The 22839-nt window shown below is 46.1% G+C and overlaps 1 protein-coding gene across 1 annotated transcript in view; it reads right to left on the reverse strand.

Moving 5' to 3' along the window:
- The window catches only part of LOC119185228 (kinesin-like protein KIFC1), a 120708-nt gene that overhangs the window by 36970 nt on the left and 60899 nt on the right, over nt 1-22839 (reverse strand). The window contains exons 8-9 of the mRNA XM_075869827.1: nt 9606-9773; nt 8220-8339 (exon numbers count right to left, since the gene is read on the reverse strand). Of these exons, the coding sequence (XP_075725942.1) occupies nt 8220-8339; nt 9606-9773 (288 nt within the window). The remainder of the gene's footprint in view (nt 1-8219; nt 8340-9605; nt 9774-22839) is intronic.

The following is a 22839-nucleotide window of genomic DNA, read 5'->3' on the forward strand; positions in this document are numbered from 1 at the left end:
TGTGGGTCAGCAGCCAAGTACTTTAGCTACTAGACCACCGCGGCGGGGCCCAAAGCGCTGGTAGCAGCGTCTTCATACTCCATGACGGAGTCGTAAGTCTTCGGCCACTTGCTCGTCTGTCAGGAAGGTTTCCAGCTCTGCGTTCAGTGCGACTAACTTTGTCTGGACTGCCTTCAACCAGCTGTGGAGGACGTGAAGCCTTGAGAGTTCGAACTGAGCGAACTGAATGAGCTGGTTCACCTCATTCACCATCCTCGTACTTTGTGCTCGACGAGACGTTCGCTTGGCCTTGGTAAGCTCCATGATGGTCAGGTAGCAGAAAGACGTCCCAGATCGGAAGTAGCAACTTTGGGAGATGAAGGCTGGCTTCCAGAGTCTTCGACACCATAAACGATGTGGAACATCTCTCTGTAGCCTTTATTGGCACTGCGCACAATGCCATCCATACATGGCGTACATTCGAACTATCCAGGAGTCCCGAACAGCACCTGCCCCACTACCCTTTTCTTTTTGTCTCTTCCCAAGATTTCCTACAGCAGCAGCACAACGAGCATACCCACGCTGCACTGTAACGATTAAAGAACGATTCTATTCAGAGCTTGACAGATTGGGTTTATAGCCACCAGTGATGACACAAGCCTTCCGTGGCGCTGCAGTCGCACTGTCCCTTATTGGACGAGTGTTACAGTGCGTCGTGAAAGGTGCGGGCTGAGATACCGGTGGCTTTGGATAGATGCCTGTAGATAGAGTGGCATTGCCCGGTTAATTTGCAGCGATGTATGTGTGCTTGAGCCGGTCCATTGAGACGCAGACGTTCCCGTTCAGGTGTAAAGTGAAGTTCTTGTCACGATAGACTACCTAGTAGGGTTCACTAGAGGAGTGGCTGAAAAGGCCTGCAGACGGTGTCGTCGCAGAGAAAAGAGTGTGTGCAAGATGCTAGCTCCTTGAACACAAAAGGTGCAGGCTTGCTGTGGTGAGCTGTAGGTGATGGAAAGACCACGGCGATGAGACAGGGGTACTACAGTTGAACTCTGCTATATCGAACCCACATATATAGAATTTTCGGGTATATTGAACTTGTAAGTTATTCCCTTCAAATTCCTTTGTAAAAGTATAGAAATTCACTTGTTTTATATAGAACGGTATCCTTACCCACCTTTGGATATATCGAACGCCGCGCAAGCTGGAGCACTCGCCGCGCCCTGCGATCTCCAAGGGAACCGATGCCGCGGACATTGGGAGCGGAGGAGTCCGAGTATCCAACGCCTAGCCAGAGCACAACGTCCTCAAGATCTAGGGCCTGCGACTATAGGACTATTAGCCATAGTTTCAGATAGGGAATACCCGCGCCCTGCGTGGCCGGTGACTTCCCGCACGCCGGATGCGCGAAAAATGTTTCTCTCTCTCTCCACGGCAGCGCGGCTCTGCGCGCAAGTTGGAAGGTGCTCTTTGGCACTCGCACGTCCGGCGACTTCTGCGCGGCACCACACTTCCGTCAAAACCTGAAACGCTCGAAAAAAGGTAAGGGCGAGAGGGCTTGGATTGCACAATAACTTGCGGAACGGCTTTTTTTTTTTCTTTTTTTTCTCTCTCATACTTTCTCCACGTAGCCGTCGGCTTGGAGAGCAGGAACGAAGAAGCCGACGTCCTCCTCCTTTCACCTTTTCTTTTATTTTTAGTTGCTGTTTTGAGAGGTTTTGCTTCTGCCTTTTGCTGTAGCCCTTGCAAGTGGCCATCGACTCGCAAGCGCTTTGTATCTGTTATCGCGTCGCCTACATACGATCGCATGTGCAGCATTGAGACGTCCCCCGCTACGCCACCGATTACCAATGAGAGGGAAGACCACTCAACCCCTTGTCTATCCGGTTCCCTCTTGACTACGTGTCTCAATCACTTTCCACATACAGGGATTCGTGCTGGGGCCGGGAAGTAAAAGACGCTACGACCTGTTTCTGTTTACTGATTCATTAAATTTAATACTAACTGCAAACATCGTATACCCGCGTACATCAACCACTACACCAAATTATAGCACCAGATTCACACACTCGCGACGTGCCACGCAGGATACATAAGGGAAATAACTGACAATACAATGGTGCGACGATACAAAGTAAACACAGGCCGACACAAATAATAAAGTCATTAATTAATAAAACCGCGCAATGTCTCAATATGCCGCATCCCTTCCCGCAAAGCTCGTTTAAGTAAAGGAGGTGAAGTTTGTCTCACGAATGATCCATGTAGTCAGTCTTCACCGTCTTCGTCATCGTCGCCTTCGTTGTCTCTCTCGGCGATTTCCATCTTAATCTTCTTTCATAACGTCCCGCAATCACTCGTTTCCTCGTTTCCCATCTCTAACTTTCAATCCTCGTCATATCATCTCTGCCTCAGTCATCATCCCATCGACTCTCATTGCTATCTCTTTACACCGTTATCTTCCTTTTCCATTCTGTCTCTCTACCATCTCGAGCTCATCGCATCGTATCTCTCTGTCCCTTTTTGTAGGACCCGGCTCCGCCCTACTGGGGCACCAAACCGATCGCCACTATCCACGCGGCATATTTCTCTGTCAGTCGGTGTGTGTCATCTTCGACGGCCGCTCCCGCGGCCCGCACCAGTAGAAAACCCTCTCCCAAACAAAGCCGAGCAAGTAACAATGTACAAACTCAAGCCTCAGGGAGAGTGATGGGCGAGCCGTCCGAAGACACTTTAATTATGGGCGAACAATGGTCCCGATGCTTCCGGTACTTGGTGAGCCGATGTCCTGACCATGTCTTAACGTTTCCATGTAGCTCGGTGTCCCCCGCGAAATTCTCCGTAGCCGCCGCTTCTTCGTCATTCACCGCCGCGGGCGGCCATCCGCGCAGAACGCAGTAAAGAGCCCTGGAGCCACGGAGGCTGACGGAAAGTCATACTGGTCCCGGCACAAGCGCTGCGGCGGCGTCGCATTCCCCCGAACCAACAAAAGGTGCTCTGCTGCTCCCCCATGCCATAAATCTGAAGGGTGCGCGCCGATTAGTATCTCCACCGTACACTGTCACACGGTCTGGACGACAAGGCGCCGCCCGGTCCTCGTGTTTGCGCAGGGGAGCCCGTGAGAATAGTAGAAATAATCCTTCTGGTACTTCACTCCGGAATGCCCATTCATTACACCGAAGGTTTTCTCTTCCTTTCTTTTTATGCGTGGGTTTGAGAAACGAGCGTACACATCTTGAAAGGAGCGGGGTTCAGTCCGTGTTTGCGGGGACGTCACAGCATTTCTCTTTTGCGTACGTGGTGTGCAAAGCTGCTGTGGACTCCTTGAATTGTCAACTTCTCGTGTAGCTATGACCAGCGTCAATAGGCGCAAGATCCTTGACCTTGCGACGAAGTTGCAAGGCTATTCAGCGAGTTGAAGCAGGCGAGAAATGTTCGACCTTTGCGGACGACTTTGGGATACCACGGAGCACTCCCAGTACCTTGTTAAAGAACAAAGACTATATCAAAGCAAAAGTGGTGGAGCAACAAACATCGGGAGCCTGTCATGTGCACGCTTCTGCTCACACGAATGTACGAAAGGCACTCTATGCCTGGTTTTTAGAAGTGTGCGCGAAGAGCATTCCAATAAATGGCCTGATGCTGATCTCCAACGACAAATGGTTTGCCGCTGCACTCGGTGAAACAACTTCGCCGACAACACCAACTTCACCGATTTAAGTAAAGCTACTATATCCTTGGCAAAACCGATTCTGGCGAAAGCAAATCTGTCAGCCGCCAGGAGTTCCAGCTGTGGATAACGAAGGAGTGGCCGGAAATCTCCGCGCAGTTTTCTTCCGCGGAAATCTTACGGCTTGGCAAGACGTTAAGGACACAGTGGTCAACTGCTTCGGCAAGGCAGGCTTAGAGACGGCGTAACTTGCGGAAACCAGTGAAGGCGATGACGAGTCCATAGAGGACACGTTTCATGAGTTGTCGTCCCGCTTTCCAGCAGCAGGTACACGCGAAGTGTCTGCAAACGACTTCGTGGAAGCGGACTGCAATTTTCAGGACGTTGTGAGCCCCACTGACGAGGACGTAGTAGCTGCGGTCCCAGGGACCCAGAATGCCCCTGCCGACAGCTCAAGTGATGAGGAGGATCGTTCGGATGAGGCGCTGGCTACACTTGCGTACTCCACCGCTGAAGTAGCGGCAGTGTTCGGCGTCATTTGCCGATGTATTGGTGACCAAGAGGGAACCAGACTGTCGCACCTGAACAGCCTTGAGAAGATCGAGACTAGCGTCTAACTTCTTTGAAAAGCGAAAAAGCAGGCCAAGATGAGAGATTTTGTTTCGTGCAAACAAAAGCTCCATTCTGTTGAAGTTTACGTGCGGAATGAGTTGTCATTCTTGATGCACTTATTGTAGGTGATGATCCGCTACAGGTAAGCTCTTGAGGAGTCCGTTTTTTTTTATATTAAATTTTTCGTATATCGAACTAATTCATGATATCCTTCGAGTTAGATATATCCGTGTTCGACTGTACATAGGGTCTGTTTATTCCTGTCGACATGTCGCAACAGATTGTTGTTGTCGACCCAGGAATGGGGACTTGTAGCAGCTGTAGTGAGAATGTGTTCTTGCAAAGTTCCTGCAGTTTGGCGTCCGTGGTCCGAGCCTCAGCGAGTACGTCCAATGTTATCTGCACTGGGCTGATGGCTGCTACACATGAAAGCGGGTAGGCGATCCCGTTGTCTTTTCCGCTGACATAGTACAGTCGAAACCCGCAATAACAAAATCGCCGGGGAAACCGAAAAATTTCGTTTTCACGAGAATTTCGATGCCGCGAGTATGAAACGAAAATTTATTGCCAGAAGTCGGTCAACTTACTTTGCCGACCCTTGCCATGCAACAACTTCAAAGCTCTCCCTCTGCACTGGAAAAAGTGGTCCATTGCTACGTCATCGTCATGTGCGCCAAAGAAGGAGCGAAGGATGTTCAGCGCATCCAAAACAACTTACTGTTTGGGTTTCTCCGTGTGCGTCTCTTCTTGATCCTCGGTGTCGTCAGCTTTGCGCACGCTTTCGATAATGGCCTTGTCGGTCACTTCCTCGTACACGACTCTGTCGTCATCGGCGCGAACGAACGCATCAACGGTGAGTTCATCTGGGATGTCGATGTCGATGGTGTTAAACCTGTTAAGCTCGTCCGACGGCGCCATCTGCACTCCAAGTGCATGATCATTTGCCATCGCCTGCTGCAGTGTGGCCAGGCATGTTGCCGGACACAGACCCCATCACCGATTTAAGTAGACAAAAATGGCGGTACCCACACTAGCACGGCAAAAGGAGACGTTTACAAATTATGAGTGCACATAACATGCATACGAGCATATTTTTGACAGTTAACTTTGACGGGAGGGTAAAATAAGGCCCGCACCATGGTAGAAAATTCGTTATTGCGGGATCGCTGTCGAAAAACATTTCGTTGCCACGAGATACGTAATACATGGGCTTCTTTATGAACGTTCACCGGGGATCCGGAAATATTTCGTTGCCGCGACGATTTCGTACTCGCGGGGTTTCGTTATTGCAGGTTCCGACCTAGATATTAGTGATGAAATGTGCGATGAACAAGAGTTGATTCTGCTAAACCGGCGGGAGTTTGTCTTGACATTGAGAGAAGGCGTAGGTAAGAGGCTCGAGGTCGAATAGATGATGCAGTTCTGTGCTTCGAGAATGTGGTGAAAGTGTTGCACTGCATCGTACAGTAGAATCCTAGTAAATGGAAATCTTTTAAACAAAACTGCTGTTTCCTACTTGTATTTCGCAGCCTTATTCATCCCTCAGTAAGCAAAACTATTAAATGGAACATTTTTTCATGGTCCCTTCATGTTCCATTTACTGAGAGCCTACTGTATATCGCCAGAAGTTCTCTGTAGTATGTTGAAAAATTTGTCGGAGTTTCATCTGTGGAACTGGCAGTTGAAGTGGTTGTTTTTGGAGTTGCGAGTTTCTTGGAGAAGGGATGCCAGGCGTTGTGCACGCATTGCATGAGGGCAGCACCGAGGACAGAGCACCAAGGGAGCGTCTAGTATGGGACTGGTGAGGAGTGTGGTGATGTCCATGTGATAGGTTGGTTGTGTCGTAGCCCAGCCGAAACATTGTGGAGAGGAGCCTGATGTTTGGCTTCATGTGGAAAAGAATGCCTGTAGAAGTTCAGCATGGCAAGTAAACGGCAAAGGTCTTTGGCGGTTGTGGGCTGAGGGTAATTTTGGAGATCCGAGAGGCATTGCAGCAAGGGCAGGCAGAGTTCCCCAAGATGAAACTTCATGGCCAAGAAAATGGATGATAGAAGCGCCTAGCATGCTTTTTTGGATACTGTCAAGTAGGCTGTGGTCATCGGTGTGTTCAAACAGCAGACGAAAGTGCGTGTGGTGCACTTCAGGATCGTGGGAAAATGCCAGTATGTCAAGTTTAGGTAAGGATAATTTGGTTTTTATGGCGCAAAAGCAGCTAAGGCTATGCTGCGCCAGACACAAGACTTTCAGGAATGGACACTGAAAATATGAGATTTTAAAGCTTATTTAACAGATTACATTCTTTCAGAAAGTTTAGCAAGTCGGGCAGAGGTACTAGAGGGTCATCTCCTAGGAACAAAGCAGTGTGTAAAGGCACGTGTTGTTTGTATAGCTTGCTGAAATGTTTTTCTCTTTGTGTTTCAATGGTAGGACATGCGATTAGGATGTGCATAAGTGTAAACGCTTCTTGGCATTTTTCACACGTTGGTTGTTTTTTCTTTGCGAGAAAGAAGTTGTGTGTCAAGTGTGTGTGTCCAATGCGAAGTCGGCGTAATACAAGTTCAATAAACCGTTGCTGGTGACGGCAGGTCTTCCATTCCCCGAGTGTGGGTTTCACCAGGTGAAGCTTATTGTTTGTGCAGGTGTCCCATTGCTTTTCCCATTTTGATAGTAGAGCCAGGGGAATTGTTCTCTGGATACCTTTAAGGAGAATTTTCACTTTTGTTACTGTTTTATGGGCTGCCTGGGAAGCATACTTATCTGCTTTTTCGTTTCCAGGTATCCCAACATGACTTGGGACCCAGCAGAAATGGATGGAGGCTGCCTGGCTGTTTAAGTATACCATGTTTAAAATGTTGCCCACTATTGGCTCACATTCAGATTTCATATGTAGTGCTTTTAGTGTGCTTAGTGAGTCGGAGTATATGATTGCTTTCTTGTATTTTTCAGCGATAATTTTCCGAACTGCTTCACTCAAGGCATAAGCTTCGGCTGGAAAAATGGAAAAACTACGAGGTACTTTCACAATATATAGGTTTTCTCACTAATGAGGCCAAAACTCAAACTCCTAAAACACCACAAGTTCATAAAAGCAGAAGGAAAGATCCTCACGCTCTTTCCATGTGCTTTTACATTGTTAGGTGGTTTAGCCATCTGAAATTTTCCCTCACTACGGTGTACCAAGTATCACAGCAAAAAGTTATTCTAAGGTATTCTCACTGCATGGGGAACCATGCGTGCCCATGCTTCCTTTGCCTTTGCAGCATGGCGGGCAGTGTAGCTGAGAGGACACGTCGGTTCTTCAAAATAGAGAAATGAAGCCTCTATCGAAGGGCCGTTCACCCTGCAGCAAGAGCGTGCTATAGCTCCCTTGCGGAATGGGTTACTCTCTCGGAGGGGGAAGCAACCCTTACAGGAGAGAGGGTTGGAGAAAACAAGCGTGCCGCCAGCAAGAGGCTCTCTTACACCAGCAACCGGACAGGGACAACTGACCTATAGAATCTCTACAAGCCAAGGCGATCGATGAAAGGTTTAAGCCTACCCTCTGTTATCTTCACAGAGTGGACAGTCCCTTTAAGCGAGATTTACGAGTTAGTGCTAACACAGTAATGAAGGGTTGTGTTAACCTAGCTGATTACTTTATTATCTCAAACCCGTCGTAGCTTCATTGACTCGAGCTACAGGAAGGGGACATTAAGTGTGCACGGTACAACCATGGCTCGGCTAGGTAGTCTCGTCCTTGTGACAGCGGCTCCAAAGCGGCTGGCTCTTCCAGCTGGGTTGGCGGTTGGCCTGTGAGCCTCTCATTGCGGCAACGCCAATGCTACTTCATTGAGGCAACAGCATGCACAATTACAACTTCGCTAGAGTGTATTACAACCGAACGAATACAGAGATAAAATGTAACGAAATGATGTGCGTTTCGTCAAATTGCATCTTGTGTAAGGCGCTTCCCACTCACCTCTGGGTCTGTCCGCACCACCTCGACTGTCCGTTCATCGGGCAGCAACAGAAACGGCCTCTGTGGAGCTGTTTCCGATGGCAGCAATGGTCGCAGGCGGCAGAACACTCGAATGTTGCCCTAGCACAGAACATTTCTTTCAATCAGTAACCCCCTCCAACTGCACATGCCCGAACTGTGGTACCATTATGAGAATTTGCAAGTGGACACGCCAAGTGCAGAGAAACAAAGTACTTTGACACTTCAAGGAGTACAGACATGGTTTAAAGACATCGCAAAAGGCGGATTCCTAATTTCCTTGGTTTCATTTCCAAACTCTTGTGTCCTGTAGCACCCTAAACCACAGAAATCACTGTCAGGGTCACTGAACGAAACTTCACTCGTTTGATTTTATATGTAAGGTTTAACGTCTCAAAACCACCATATTACGAGACTCTACAGTAGAGGGCTCTGGAAAATTTGACCACCTGGGGTTCTGCAATGTGAAACCAAATCTGAGCCCAAGGGCTTACAGCATTTTCGCCTCCATCAAAAATGCAGCCGGGAATCGATCCCACGACCTGTGGATCAGCAGCAGAGTACCTTAGCCAAAAGAACATAGAGGCAGAGCGATTCACTGATTGTTTACATAGGCCACGAGCAGATGACACATTTCGGTCACTGATGAGCCATCTCCTCAATATTGAAACCAAGAATGTTTTTTCTGGCAGTTGTAATACAGATATGCATCCCCAGGCACCACAATCCTCCTTTTAAGTTTCTCGACACCAGTACTTCTAGTAAGAGCAACAACTGGAACATATTTAAAACTTGTGCCAGTACTCTTAACAGTCATCAGCTCTAATGGCCCAGGCCGCAGCTACAACCTTTCCGATAGGCTTTAAAGTGCAGTCGTTAAACATAACCTTATTGATGCAGTTTCAAGTAAAGAGCACTTTTCAAAGTATTTGTGGGCCCCGGAAATGGTTTTTCAAATTTCGAGGTTTCAAGGAATTGAATACCGTATTTACTCGTACTATAATGAACCTTACATAAATGAACTGTACATATCATGATCCGTACATAAAATGAAAAAAAAAGTTTTATATTTAATCTGTTCATTTTAATTCAGCATGATAGCCAGTGCCATTGACGATCGAAACGTTAAATCAAGCCATTATATTACAAAATAACAGTGCAACAAAAGTCAGAACATAGTTTCGCAGCCATGCTAAACAGTTGCGAGCAGGTCAAGTATCGAACCCGCAACCTTCGGGTCAGCACCTGAGACACTTACACCGAGGCAGACACAGCATAGTTTGCACATGCTTCTACATTTAGGCAACCGATACAAGTTAAAATTTGTTCAATACTGCTATCTGGTAGCATTCTCCATGGCAGACACACCTTGAGCTCCTGCAGGGCATTGTGCAGCTGGCGCCGGTCTTGCTCGGACGCGTTGAGCTGGTCCTCCTGTGCTGCCACTTGTGCACGAAGCTCGGAAACTAGGGACTCCAATCGGGCCTTCTCCAATGCCAGGGTGGACCGCTGGGACTCCAGCGACTCTTGCTGGGCCTGCAAAGCACGCATCCACACCTCCCAATGAGGACAGCAGTGCTTGTTTTTCAACCTTGAGCCTCACTCGTAGTTATAAAAGTTCTTATTGACCCCAAAGACCCTGAGAATTGCATGAAAAAAAGAGAGCATTCAATCTCGCACACTTTTGCATAGAAAACAAAACAAAGAAAGTGAATTTTTGTGATCCTTGTAAAAGTGGTGGCACTGTCACATGTCAAAAAGACCTGCCAGCATGCTAATCTGGGATCGCCGTGCTTGTACAGTAAACAACCATGCATTTAGATAGTACCAGCTGCATGAGAAAGCTGCAGGAAGTAGAGCTGTGCAAGTACCAAAATTTAGGGGGTGAAGGGAATTCGAGCAGCGAAGTGCAAACCGAATCGCATATTTTTACAATATTTCTGAAACATGTTTCAAATGGTCAAGTGTGAAATTGCATTAAAAAAAATTGGCCCTGTATCTGCATGTAATCTGCAAATGTCGTCGAAATACGATAGTATTGAGTGTGGAGAAAGTGAACAAAACATTTATTTGATGTTCTGCGCAAGAAAATCGGTGAATGATACTCCGGAGGCGCTGCGTTAGAGTGCCTCGAGCGTGCAGCGGAGGCGAATGAGCGCATCGAGGCATGTTAGCCATGAGCGCCACCTGGCAGTTATCTTCGAAAATGAAGGAAGGCCTGCGTGCCTGCGGAGAAAGATGCGTGCATTCTCGGAGGCGATAATGTGTAGAACGCAAAGCGACAGGCAAGTGCCACCACCGTATCGTTTTAGCAAAGCGCTGGTAAAACTTGCCTTTTTGAGCCCCGCATCGCACTGCCAGCGTAGCGTGTTTAACGCTACGGTCCTTAGATTTACTTGTGGGTGCGTTCTCTTGTATAAAGGCACACATACAAAACATCGACGTGTTGTGGTACCTCAGATATGCGCAATTATTTCTTTTTAATTGACAATCGCACGCGTAAGAATGCCGATTCTTGAGCAACATTGTTGGGCGCTGCGGATGGGGTCGATTATTCGGGGTATTGGTTGGTGCTGTTTAGAGTAACCGATTCGTGGTAGCGATGGACAAACAGACAAATGTACAGACAGACGACCAAAGTTTTTGCGTCGAAGATCCCCAAGAAAGACTATCGTCTCTAAAGAAGTTGAGAGGACTCCTAAGCATATTCCTACGAGATATACCGTGTTCACTAGCGTAATGAACTTACTTTTTTTCTTGAAAAATCGGAGTGAAGTTAGGGATGTGTTTATTATGTGGGGCAAATTCTATGACAAATTTTTTAGGACCAGGAAAAAATGTGGTAATGCAAAAAATAAAAAAATGTTAAATCACTTAGCCTTTTATAATTGAATATGTATACACTGTTTGGAAACATAAGCTCCTTTGTTGCACTTCACTCATCTTTGGTAGTTGACAACGCTATCTTCTGTAAGCTGTCCCTGCGTCGCCCTCGCACTCTATAAAAATGTTTCGCAGCTTTCGTTTCTTGCAATCGTACAACTGCAACATTGAAACCTGCAATGATCTTGAGGAGCACCCATAGGCGTGTACTATGACACACTTTGCCAACTTCATGGCAACTTCTCACAATGACTGCAACAACTATGTTAACATTGCAACAAGCACCAAAGCATCCAAAACAAACTGTTCATAACTAGATTAACGACAATACGGCTGCTGTCTTGCTGTTCACATGAGAAGTTACTGTCAAAAAGGTAGCCTATGTCTTGCATTCCTTGAAGTATGCGCAGATAAACATGAAAAGCAAATTGCAACCGAAGCGAGAATCGGGGTGCTACTGTGCCATGTTGCGAAAATTGTCAGAAACTTTTCTGGGCGACAAGATATTTTCTGGTTTTCCAGAAACCTGCGACGTGTTTGCGACGAATCACCCTTCGCAACAGCCATATCAACATCAAGTCCTGTCGTTAGTCGAAAGACACAGCGATGTGGGTGGGCCTTAATGCTTCGCATTTGCAGGAAGCGACCAACGGTTGGAGTGGGCAGTTTCGTGACCTTTGCTCGCTGTGTGCTTAACTGCGATGTCTGCACTCGCACAGTTCGTGAATCCCACTGTGGTGCAAGGATGACGGGGTATTTGCCAAGCTGTGCCACGAGCAGATATAAAGAACAACAATACAGCGTGCAAAAGAGGGCTAAGGTGGGGAGAGAGCGAGGGTGAGGTGGCCTTAGGGGGTCGGCATATAAATAAACGACGAAAGATATCGAACGGGCAAGGAGGCGCCAAGTGTCGGTTAGACTGCAGCAGGTTAATGTAAGGGTGCGTTTATTAAGCAAAGAAAAAAATCCAGATTTTGATGACTGAAGCTGGGGGTGCATTTATTATGCCTGTGCCTTCATAACACGAGTAAATACGGTAGTAGCAGGAAAGGTTCCTTTTGCTAGGTTGATGAAGACCTGGCACAGTAATATTTCATAGTTGACGATGCATGCTTCAGCGTGAAGGAATGCATAGTCAGGTGGGGTATGCATTACCTCATTCTTGATAAGACAAATTGTATTAGCACATGGTTTGGTGCAACCAAACAGTTGACAACACCTCACACGGAAAGTGCAAAGATGCTATTTCCTCAGCCTCTCCTCCTCTTTTAACTTCTATGGAAGCCCAACTGATGTGGCAGATAAGGGTGAGCTCCCTTCGTGTCAGGAGTTCCAAATTTGCCTTAAACGTCAATACATAACCTCCAGCTTACAAATTTTTGAGCCTCCTGGCCACATTTAAGGCGCAAAACAGCATCAATTGTACCTCCCCCTCTGCCACATTTACAGTAAAATCTCTATAGAACAAAACTCCTATTAACGAACTTTTCAGATTAACAAACTTTTTGAAAATCCCATGCCGACTGCTAATAGTTTCAATGTAAAATTATTTCACTACTACGTACTTCAGAATACCCAATGTTTCCGAATAACAAGCGTTAATATAGTTCCGCGTTATATTAACAATGCCTCAGTACTACGAACTCGATTCTGAAATCAGTCGTGACCACCAGAGCAGTATGCAAACAGACAACGTGAACGGACACCTTGCTTCTCAGAAGACTCTCGACTGTGCGGAGGGAAAAAAAAAAAAAAACGAAAGGGTGACTTTTTGTTCTTTCTTTTTGTTGAAACGCTAACGCTGCAGGTTTAGAACCGCATAGGCGAGGGCAACACCGGTGGACAGAATCAGCGAGGCAGAGTAGGAGTTGCGGATCAGGAAGCATGGGCGCGAAAAACCTGAGAGAGCGAGAGAGCAGAAAACGAAACGCGAGAAATTTTCTTTTTTAGCACTTTTTTTTCTTCGGAAGAGGCGATGACTGCCATGTCACTTCGGGTTTCTTTTTCTCTATCACTTCTACATGTGCTCTAGGAGGCCTTGTTTGTCAGTTGTGTTCATCTATTTTCGGTGATTACTATTTGTGTCCGCAAAGCAAGTTGGCGTTCGGGCTGCGGTGCTACTACAAGTAAGTTCATCTCTGCTTGCGACGAAGAAGTGGAAGCAGTTTTCGCTAAGCGACAAAGTGGATATTCTTCGGCAACTGGTCCTTTCTCTATGTGACCAAAGAACCGAATCTCACCACAGGAATGTGGATGAGCTGGACGCCTCCGCAATGCAAAGTTTGTGTTGCACGCGAAAAAAAAAAGGACTATAAAGTAAACATGCATTGTTTCGTATTCACTTGTGCATTTGTTTCTTCTAAAAAAAAACGAGTTCAAGGACCCACTGTGATGAGGGTAAGTCGTCTTGGTTGGCGGAAAATAAGTATGGTTAATTTTTGGGCTTTCACTATAATTACCTTTCAAAATAACAAACAAATTGCCACGGCCCCTTAAGTTCGTTATGCTGAGATTTCACTGTATCACCTCCAAGTTGGAACCAGTGTTTTCTTGAGTCCATACATTTAGATCCATTTAGGAGTGGGCACGGCGGCAGCGTCAGAATGCCACCTAACAATCCGTCTCAATTCTTCATGCAGACGCTCCCGATTCTGCTGCTTTGAAGAACAGAACTGGTGGTTCTACCCATCACAGATGCGCAGCAGATATGGCTTTCGGACATCGACGGCGCAGCTCGTGAAGTTGCAACCAACTTCTCAGCCTTTGAAATCCTCGTTGGCAGTGCCCAGACCGCCTCAGCCTCTCCCCTGGAAGATGCGACTACGCCACCAGCGTTAGTACGTCTGTTCGGTATAAAGCTGGCGCACCACGGATCGCTCGGCAGTGGGCACGGCGACAGCGTCAGAATGCCACCTAACAATCCGTTTCAATTCTTCATGCAGGTGAGAAAACATTTCCGAAAATGCTTCCGCAGTAATAATGTATTTCTTATTTTGCTGCCGTGCCCACGGCCATTGTGCAACCTGGTTTGCAATGTCTGTGCAACTTTGAGGTTCTTGCTACTTTTGGCTGGAGATGTAGAGTCCAATCCTGGTCCCGAATTCGACGAGTTCGTAGAGCAGCTGAAACGAATTGCGGGTGATATCAAAGAAATTAAGGCATGCAAAGCAGAAACTAACGAAAAGCTAAGTGCAAGTGATAAAAAGCTTGAGAAAATTGCTAGCCTTGAGATCAAGGTAACTGACTGCGTTAACAGAATAGCTGACCTTGAATGCAGTATGGCAGTTATGGCTAAGAAACTCGACGACCTGGAAAATAGAAGTCTGCGCTTTCACATAAGTGTGTACGGTGTCAACGAACAAGAACATGAGTCGCCTGAAAAACTTGAAACGGCTGTAGTCAAGGAAGTTTTCAATGATGTGCTTGATGTCAAAATATCAGGCGTTGAACGTATTCATCGTCTTGGTAGGGCAAAACAGGGTAACGAGCCAAAACCTAGGCCTGTCATACTGAAGCTTGTTGACTACCGAGACAAAGCCAACATTTTGAAAAACTGCTCCAAATTGAAAGGCTCCTCAATATCAGTCAGTAAAAACTTCTCCCAGCTTGTCAGTGAAATTCGAAGGAAGCTATGGTCACACACGAAGGAGAATCGAGACTGGAAAGAGAAGGTTTACCTTGTATATAATAAGGTTAAAGAAGAGGGCAGACTGTTTTCATGGGACTAAAGTTGCAATAAAATGGGAGCTATCCCAAAAAACAAGGAGACGGTAACTCAAAAAAAAGTACCAAGCGAAGCCTGCAGCGAAGCCAGCAATAAAATGGGAGCTATCTCAAAAAACGACAAGGAGACTGTAACGCAAAAACAAGCACAAAGCGAAGCACGTGCAACGCGAAGCCGCAGTCGGCAACTCTCAAACTTGAATGCTCGCAGTATCGTCAATAAAGTTGATCAGCTTGAAGCAATACTCTCCACACATTCCCCTGATATTGTCGCTATCACGGAAACGTGGCTACATTTTGGCATTTCCGATAAGGAAATCATGCCTCCCGGATATGTGATAGTGCAAAGACAGGGATTCACGTGGTGGGGGTGTTGCGCTTCTTTTCAAGGAAGGTATCCATTTTTCAACTATGCCAGACGTTGAAAATGTTGAAGCTTTGTGGTGCCATGTGCACCTACAACACAGGATCGCTAAAGTGGGCGTGTTCTACCAGCCCCCAATGCCAATTGTACATATCTTGAATCTTTTTTGATTACATGCATTCGAATTTGCATGGGGCTTCCTGACATTGACTTCCTGACATTGACTGGTGTTCTTTTGTACCTGAATCTAAACCTCAAAGCATCCTATTGGATCTCATGTTTGACTTCAATCTCGAGCAGATTGTTTCAGTCCCAACTCGAGTACAGGGGGCGTCATCCTCTATCTTGGACCTTGTTTTTATAAGTAACAGCCTTCCTAAAAATTAATCTCGAGTAGACGTACTTGATGGGTTATCCGATCACGAAATGGTATTATGCACATTGCCCTTTATTAGCCCACCGAAATGATGTGGCCAATTAAAAGAAATACCCGCATTTAAGGCCAATGATGCGGCTATAATGACGTACCTTGTACACGAGTACACTGAATTTTTTTACCTTTGTTCTGATGCTTGCTCTAGCATTGATGCGGTCTGGCTGAAATTCAAATTCCATGTCATGCATTGTATGCGGAACTTTGTCCCAATGGTTTTTATATCAACTCAAAAACACAATCCGTGGATCACACGTGAAATAATCCATACTAAACGCAAAATCAAGAGGTTGCGTAAAACTAACAAAAACTAGAATGTTCCAGGCTACCGTTCTATACTAAAGTCACTAGATCACTTAAGGACTAGGTGCGTAATGCTAAACTGAAGTTCTGCGGGTCCACATTAAATGAGTCTATTAAAAACTCTCCCCACAAATTCTGGAAATATATGAACACAAAAATGACTAATCGACCTTTACCAGACGGTCAAGACCAAGCAAGAGCTGACGATTTCAACTGTTATTTTTGTTCGGTTTTTACAGTCGATAATGGCACTGTGAACATGAATGCTTCTTTTTAAAATCGGGATATCCAATTATTATGCACACGTTTATCAGAGGCTGGCACTATGCGACAGCTTCTAGGCATCAATGAAAAAAAAGTAGCGGTCCAGACGGAATCCCAAATGGCTTCCTTAAACGATATGCAGAACCAGTCTGTAAATACCTTTATTTAATATACTCCAAATCACTGGCAGATGGCTGCATTCCAGCTGAATCGAAAATTGCCAAAATTACTACAATATTTAAATCAGGTAATGCCGCTAGTCCTAATTATAGGCATATTTCGATCACCTGCACTAGTAGCAAAATACTTGAACATATTGTTTTAAAAGTTGTAATAAGCTTTATTGAATCAAACAACATTCTGCATTCCAACCAGCATGGCTTTAGATCAGGACTATCTACAGTTACACAGCTCGTCGAAACACTTCATGACCTGTCTCTCGGCATAAATGAACGTATTCAAACTGATGTAATTTTTCTCGACTTCTCGAAGGCATTCGACCGCGTCTCGCACCCTAAACTACAGCTTAAGCTTAATCACTTGTTAAGCGATGGCCCCATCTTCCAATAGATAACTAATTACTTAACTGACCGTCACCAATACGTACAGCATGGCATCCACACTTCTGACCTGGCTCCGGTGTTGTCAGGCGTCCCGCAGGGGTCTGTACTAGCTCCAGTTTTGTTCCATATATATATATAGATGACATAACTAACTATGCTGACGTTAAACTCGGACTCTTTGCAGACGACTGTATGCTCTACAGTGAAATACATCATCAGGATAATCAGGTGAAGTTGAGTAATTTAATAAACAAAATATCTCAGTGGTGTGCTGATTGGCAAATGACTATAAACACTGACAAAACTGTATTTATGTCCATTACCAACAAGGTGTCTAAGTTTGATTTTCAATACCATGTTAATAATGTGCCACTACGAAGGGTTAACCAGTACAAATACCTTGGTATCACGATTTCATCTGATCTTAGTTGGACAGAGCACGTGCGTCAAGTGTCGAAAAAAGCAATGAGCAAATTATTTTTTATTAAACGGGCCCTGTCATTCGCCACACATGAAACAAAGCTTCTTGCTTATGTCACATTTGTCCGCTGGTCTTAGAATATGCTAATATTGCATGGTTCCCTCAGACTGTGAATAGTATCGCTATACTGGAAAGGGTTCAGCGGAGAGCAGTGTGCTTTATCTTCAACAGATACTCACCTACTGCTCTACTACATCGTGCTGGTCTAGCCACCCTTGACAGTCGTGCAAAGGTTTTCCCGGCTCAAATTTCTTTATCTACTTTTACACAGCTCATTCCGCATAAACCCAGATCTCATTTAGGACATTTAGGACATAAACCCAGATCTCGAAGAATACTCATTTAGTAATAATACCTTTTCCTATTCGTTCTTCCCACGCGTAATTCGAGAATGGAACACACTGAATCCAGTCATTACACAGCAGCCAACATTAGAGAACTTTATGAAACTAATTGAAGGCACTGATCTATTCTAACCTAGTTAGCATGTACAGTGATCACATGTTTTTCTTCACGTAGTCCTTCCCGTTTCCAATTGTCATACTAAAACACTTGTCTGCATATATTTATTGTTTATTACGGTTCCTTGATAACAATACTCGATCTGTGTTTTCTTTCTGTACTTCGCTTCTTCTCAACTCCTGTCTTTTGTTGGTGTACCATTGGTGTACTTCATACTTGGTTATCGTTCAAATAACCAAGATTGTTCTATGCCGTACTGCTGTGTTCAGTGATTATGTGTTCTTTATTATTCTGCTTTTTCTTGTTTCAAACGTCGAAAGTTGTGACAGTGATGCTCACCCCTGTAAAAATCCCCATGGGGGATTGACAGTATTCTGTAAATAAATTAATAAAATAAAAATAACGGAGCCCAAAAGGTAGCTTTGCCGCAAGAAGAGAATGCAATGAGGTGAAGCATATTATTCCTTCTATGCTCGCTGTTGCTTGGAAGTACTTTTTTTTCCTACGAACACTCCACTGCGCATTACTTCTACCACAATGTGCAGTAAGGTACTGTAACTACTGAGAGCCCAGAGCTTCAAACCAATACATAGAGATTAATGCATTGCATTTCTTGAACTTTTATTCCAGAATCCAATAGGCGGGCACGCAGGCTCCACACACGGAAGTCAATTTATTAGACTAGCGAGGAATGGGAAACTACTGTGACATCCATTAAATTCGAAACGGCTTAGAGGGCATTGTAAAGCACTTATGAGCATAGTGAATGGTGTGGCCACAAGTTATATAGCACAAATCTTGCTTACAAAAGTGCTGTTACTCACAAGCAACACCGGGCACATGTAAAGGAGCAAGCAGATATGGGAAAATACACTTGTAAATTTTTACAGCATGCAAAGCTACGATACTTGAGGTTTTCTGTAGGGCATTAAACATAACTCTCACTATAATTATTGTGCTCTATTCGTGCTCCTCTTCCCACTCCGCTCCGAGCACACAGAGGGAAAAGGAACTTTAAAAACATTTCTACTACACGGCTCTATTTGCAATGGAGCCTCTCTGTGGTAACCCAGTGGCTGCCTTGGTTCACCAGGATTACAAAATTTAAGAGCTTTAGCTGGGACTTTTGGCCTAGGGTTGCCAGTGAACTGCTCGAGTCCGGTTCAGAGAGACTTCCCAAAACCACGCTGCGAGATTTTTTTATCAATCTTTCACATTTTTGCAAATTTTAGAGACCGCTTACATACTGGCAAGTTCATTCAGCACGTGAATATAGGAAAAAAGGTCACAGTAGAGTGCTCTTTCTGGCTACTCTACTCTGCCTTTTTTCCCAAGTTTGTGTGCTGAACAAACTTGCCCTTATGACTACGCACCACATAGCTCATGCTTCCACTTTTGTGAGACCAGTTTGAGTGCTTTGGTGTCTTATGTGTGAAGTGTTGCTGTGTACTCACTACTCTACAGAGCAGTCACACATGTGTAGGTGGGGTGTAAGCATCGATGACAGGATGTGTTGTTGCAGCGACTGGCACAGTCTACAAACCAATTCTCATGGGCAAGAGAAGAGATACACTTGAACCTCATTATAACAAACTTGCATCTTACAGGAAAATAAGTTCATTTTACACTAAGAATCGTTATACAGGTTTGTTCTTAATGCAAGGAGGTTTAATAGCAATGCCAGGTAATAGGCAGACAGCCGGTATGGAAGCAAATGCTCGGGCAGTCCAGCGTCTACACCTCGTGCACCCGCTCGCGCTTCGCACTCAGCCATGGTCCCACTAGTCATTGCCTTGCGAACTCCCCACTACACTAACACTAAATCTATTGCAAGGCTATTTTTCATTTACTTCGTTAAAACCAATGTTTTGTTATATCTGGATTCGTTATATTGAGGTTTGAGTGTTCAGCGAGAGGCAAAAAGAGAAAGTAAAAAAAAAAAACACCAGGCCTGCGCTGAAGGCCAGCACAGTCACAGCGAAAGCTAGAAGAGCAGCCTTTCAGAGCCTTTTCTAAACACTCATTGAGTAACTGCTGCAAGCACACTTGCTTGATACCCACTACGGAATTAATATTTTTGGGTAGTAGGCCTGCATTCACTAAGCTATTTTTCATCATTCTTCTGAGAAGTGTGGTATGTGCTGAGCACTTGCAAGGCCTTTTGTGCCAATTGTTCATGCAGTGGCTGATGACGATGAGGAATTATGCCCGAAGTTGGTGTGAGAAATGAAGAAAGCAGACCCACACCCGATCCTCTGGCTACAGCGAAGGTCAAGAAAACAACTGAGCGAGCCAGCGCCCCACGGCTCATGCTCGTGCCTCCCTCATTCTTTCTTTTTTATTTGCAACACACAACCGCAGCCACAGAAATTCGCGGCAATGTTCGGATGCACAGCAGCGGAAATTGAGGCCGGCATTGGCGAGCAGGATGCGGAGGATAAAAAACGGGAGGAGGGGGGGTCGTTACACAGCGACAATGGAGGACTTCTGGGAGGTGTTGACGCTTGGGGAGGCGGTGGCTTGTCTTGCGATGGAAGCCGTCCAATCTCGCTATGATGTCCAGAATACTTGGTCACTTTGTTAGCTAGTTTCAGGTCATAGTGGAGACTTTGGCACTTCTTGCATCGCTTGTAGTATGAGGAGCCCGATATTGGCCTCCTTTCATGGACTCTCGAGATTTTCTGAAAATTTGCGCGCTTCTTGGGAGTGATGTTTGTCCTCTGCTCCTTGTGTTGCATCTGAAGGTTCTGTAGGAGCTTCGCGGTCATTTACTGCTCGTGCACTTGAGTGGTCACGTAGTCCTTTATGTGTGCCTGGCTCGGAGGTCCCTCCGATCTGCTTGAAGGCTCCGAGCTTGATGGCAATTTTTCTTCCTCACTCGTCGAGAACAACAATGATGCTGAAGCATCCTGGCTCTTTTGTGCAGCGACTGCATCACGCAGGGGCATCTCGGCTGCTTTCGATGGCATCGGAGACTTGTTCACGTGCACTGTTGTCAGTAGTGCAGTGTTAGAGCACGTCTAGGCATCACGAATGATTACGTCTGCCGAGCTGATGCCTTTGTTGGCAAGATTCTGAGCAATGGTAGTGTAGTGTACAGAGATATCGCTGCCCAGGTGCATCCGATTAGAGCTTGTAGGAACCTCCAATCTACATGAAGACTCCAAAGTCGATAACGATTCTTCTTCCTCACTCGACGTGGATGACGACGATGCCCAAGCAAATTGGTTCTGTTGGGCAATGACCTCGCCAATGACAGGAATCTCAGCCGTGTTCGAAGGCAGCGGAGGTTCGTTCACTGGCTAAGTGGCCGGTAGCGGATTGTCAGTGCCCGTCTCGGCATCAGGAACGATGACGCGCATCGAGCTGAGGTTTTCTGGCACATGATTCCGAGCCATGTGAAAGATTGTGGAGACATCACAGGAGGAGCCTCCCAACGACCTGTCAATCACCGTGTCTCCCACTTCGCGCGACTCTTCGTTTGTGCCAGATCCCTGCATGATGTGCATGGCGTATTGCTGGAGCTGTGCGACATGGCCCTTGTACATCCAGCGCAGGTCTGGCGTCAGGCGACATCTCATGATGTGTGGTGGCATCGTAGACGGCCATGAAGTGCACGTACTTGGTTGAGCATGGCTCGTAGCAGCACTGCTGCTCGCACTCCCGGTCGTTGACTTGCTTGGACTTGAGAGGAGACGAACTAGAGAACCTACCGCCAGAATCGGGCTTGAGGAACGTGTAGAGAGAGTAGAAGGACTCCACGTGCTGTCGCTTCTGGGGCACGTCCTGAAGGCATACGGTGCTGCGTGACGGATAGTACAAGAGTTCGTGATGTGGGTCATGAAAGTAAGACGAACTTGCCAAGCAGCGGCACAGGTATTGGGAAATCGTATCTTTGGAGCTAATGCACATGGTGCACCTGGGGTTTTCCTTAGCCATCGAACTCTCCATGGTGCACCTTCCGAACAAGTCCTTGCACCCGAGAACTGTAGATCGCGTAGACAGTGACAGTTTTTCCAGTGTGTATCCAAAACTCTTCAACTGGTGGGGATGGGTTCAAAGTAAGTTGTCCGTAGGCTTGTGCGTGATGAAGTGCGTAGCCTGGGTTAGCCCAATTCGATATACTGGCAATGCAGTCAGGAAGCCTTGAGAAGAAAATGTCGCAGCCCGCTGGTATGGTGGCTAGATAGAGAGGTGTCAGCATCGTCTCAGCCGTGCCATTAAAGGAGGCGTGCTGGTATTTCATTTCGCCGCGGAGTAGCGCGCAAGTCGCCTCCGTGATCGGTCACGAGCGCTTGCCAGCCGCTAGTGCGGCACCTTTAGTCACTTGCTCGTGCACTCGCAAGTCGCCACGTCTGCCATTTGCCTATTTGGACTTGTTTGGTATCAATAAGTGCCAATGTGACCATGCAACAGTGATGAGTGAACAGCAAAGACACTGCTTTGCACCTGAATGCAATGCAGGATATGCTTCGGCCGGCCCGCAAACAAGGGAAGAAAGAATGTCTCTTCTCTGCTCCCGCCGGAGATGAACAGCGCAAAGCCTGGGAGTGTACAATCTCTCGCTCTGACAAACCACCAAAAAAGAACTGCGTTGTGTGCGAAGCTCATTTCGACGAAAGATTCATCGTCCAAAGCTACAAGCATTTTATCAACGGGTTCTTAGCAACTTGGGAAAAAGCTGTACCTGAGGAGGAAGAGTTCCTGAGGGAATCAACTGCCGAAAAACTCCGCGTCACTCTAACACCATTTCCATCCGGTACTATGTCACAAAAACCATGGGCTATAAATACTTGATGACGTCTCGCCTCTGCCAAGACGCGCTTAACATCTTTATTAGAATTCTGAAGCAAATGTCTGACTTGAATAATCACTCTACGCTGACACAATTTTTGATCTCTGAATCGCCTCAGTTTTTACACTTTGATGCAGTCACCCTCCAGTGGAAACATACCTTCTGCAGTTCTGAGCAGCCTTCTATGTCCGGGCATCCACAATAATTCAATAAAATTGCAGAATAAGCTGGATGAGCTGCTAGATGTGGGGCGCCTCAATGATGTTCATGAAATTATTGTTGCTCGTGAAGCCCTCGCTGACCACGCTGATCTCATTGGACGCAAAAGTTA

This window comes from Rhipicephalus microplus, chromosome 7 (assembly GCF_043290135.1).
Source record: "Rhipicephalus microplus isolate Deutch F79 chromosome 7, USDA_Rmic, whole genome shotgun sequence".
NCBI classification, from domain to species: domain Eukaryota; kingdom Metazoa; phylum Arthropoda; class Arachnida; order Ixodida; family Ixodidae; genus Rhipicephalus; species Rhipicephalus microplus.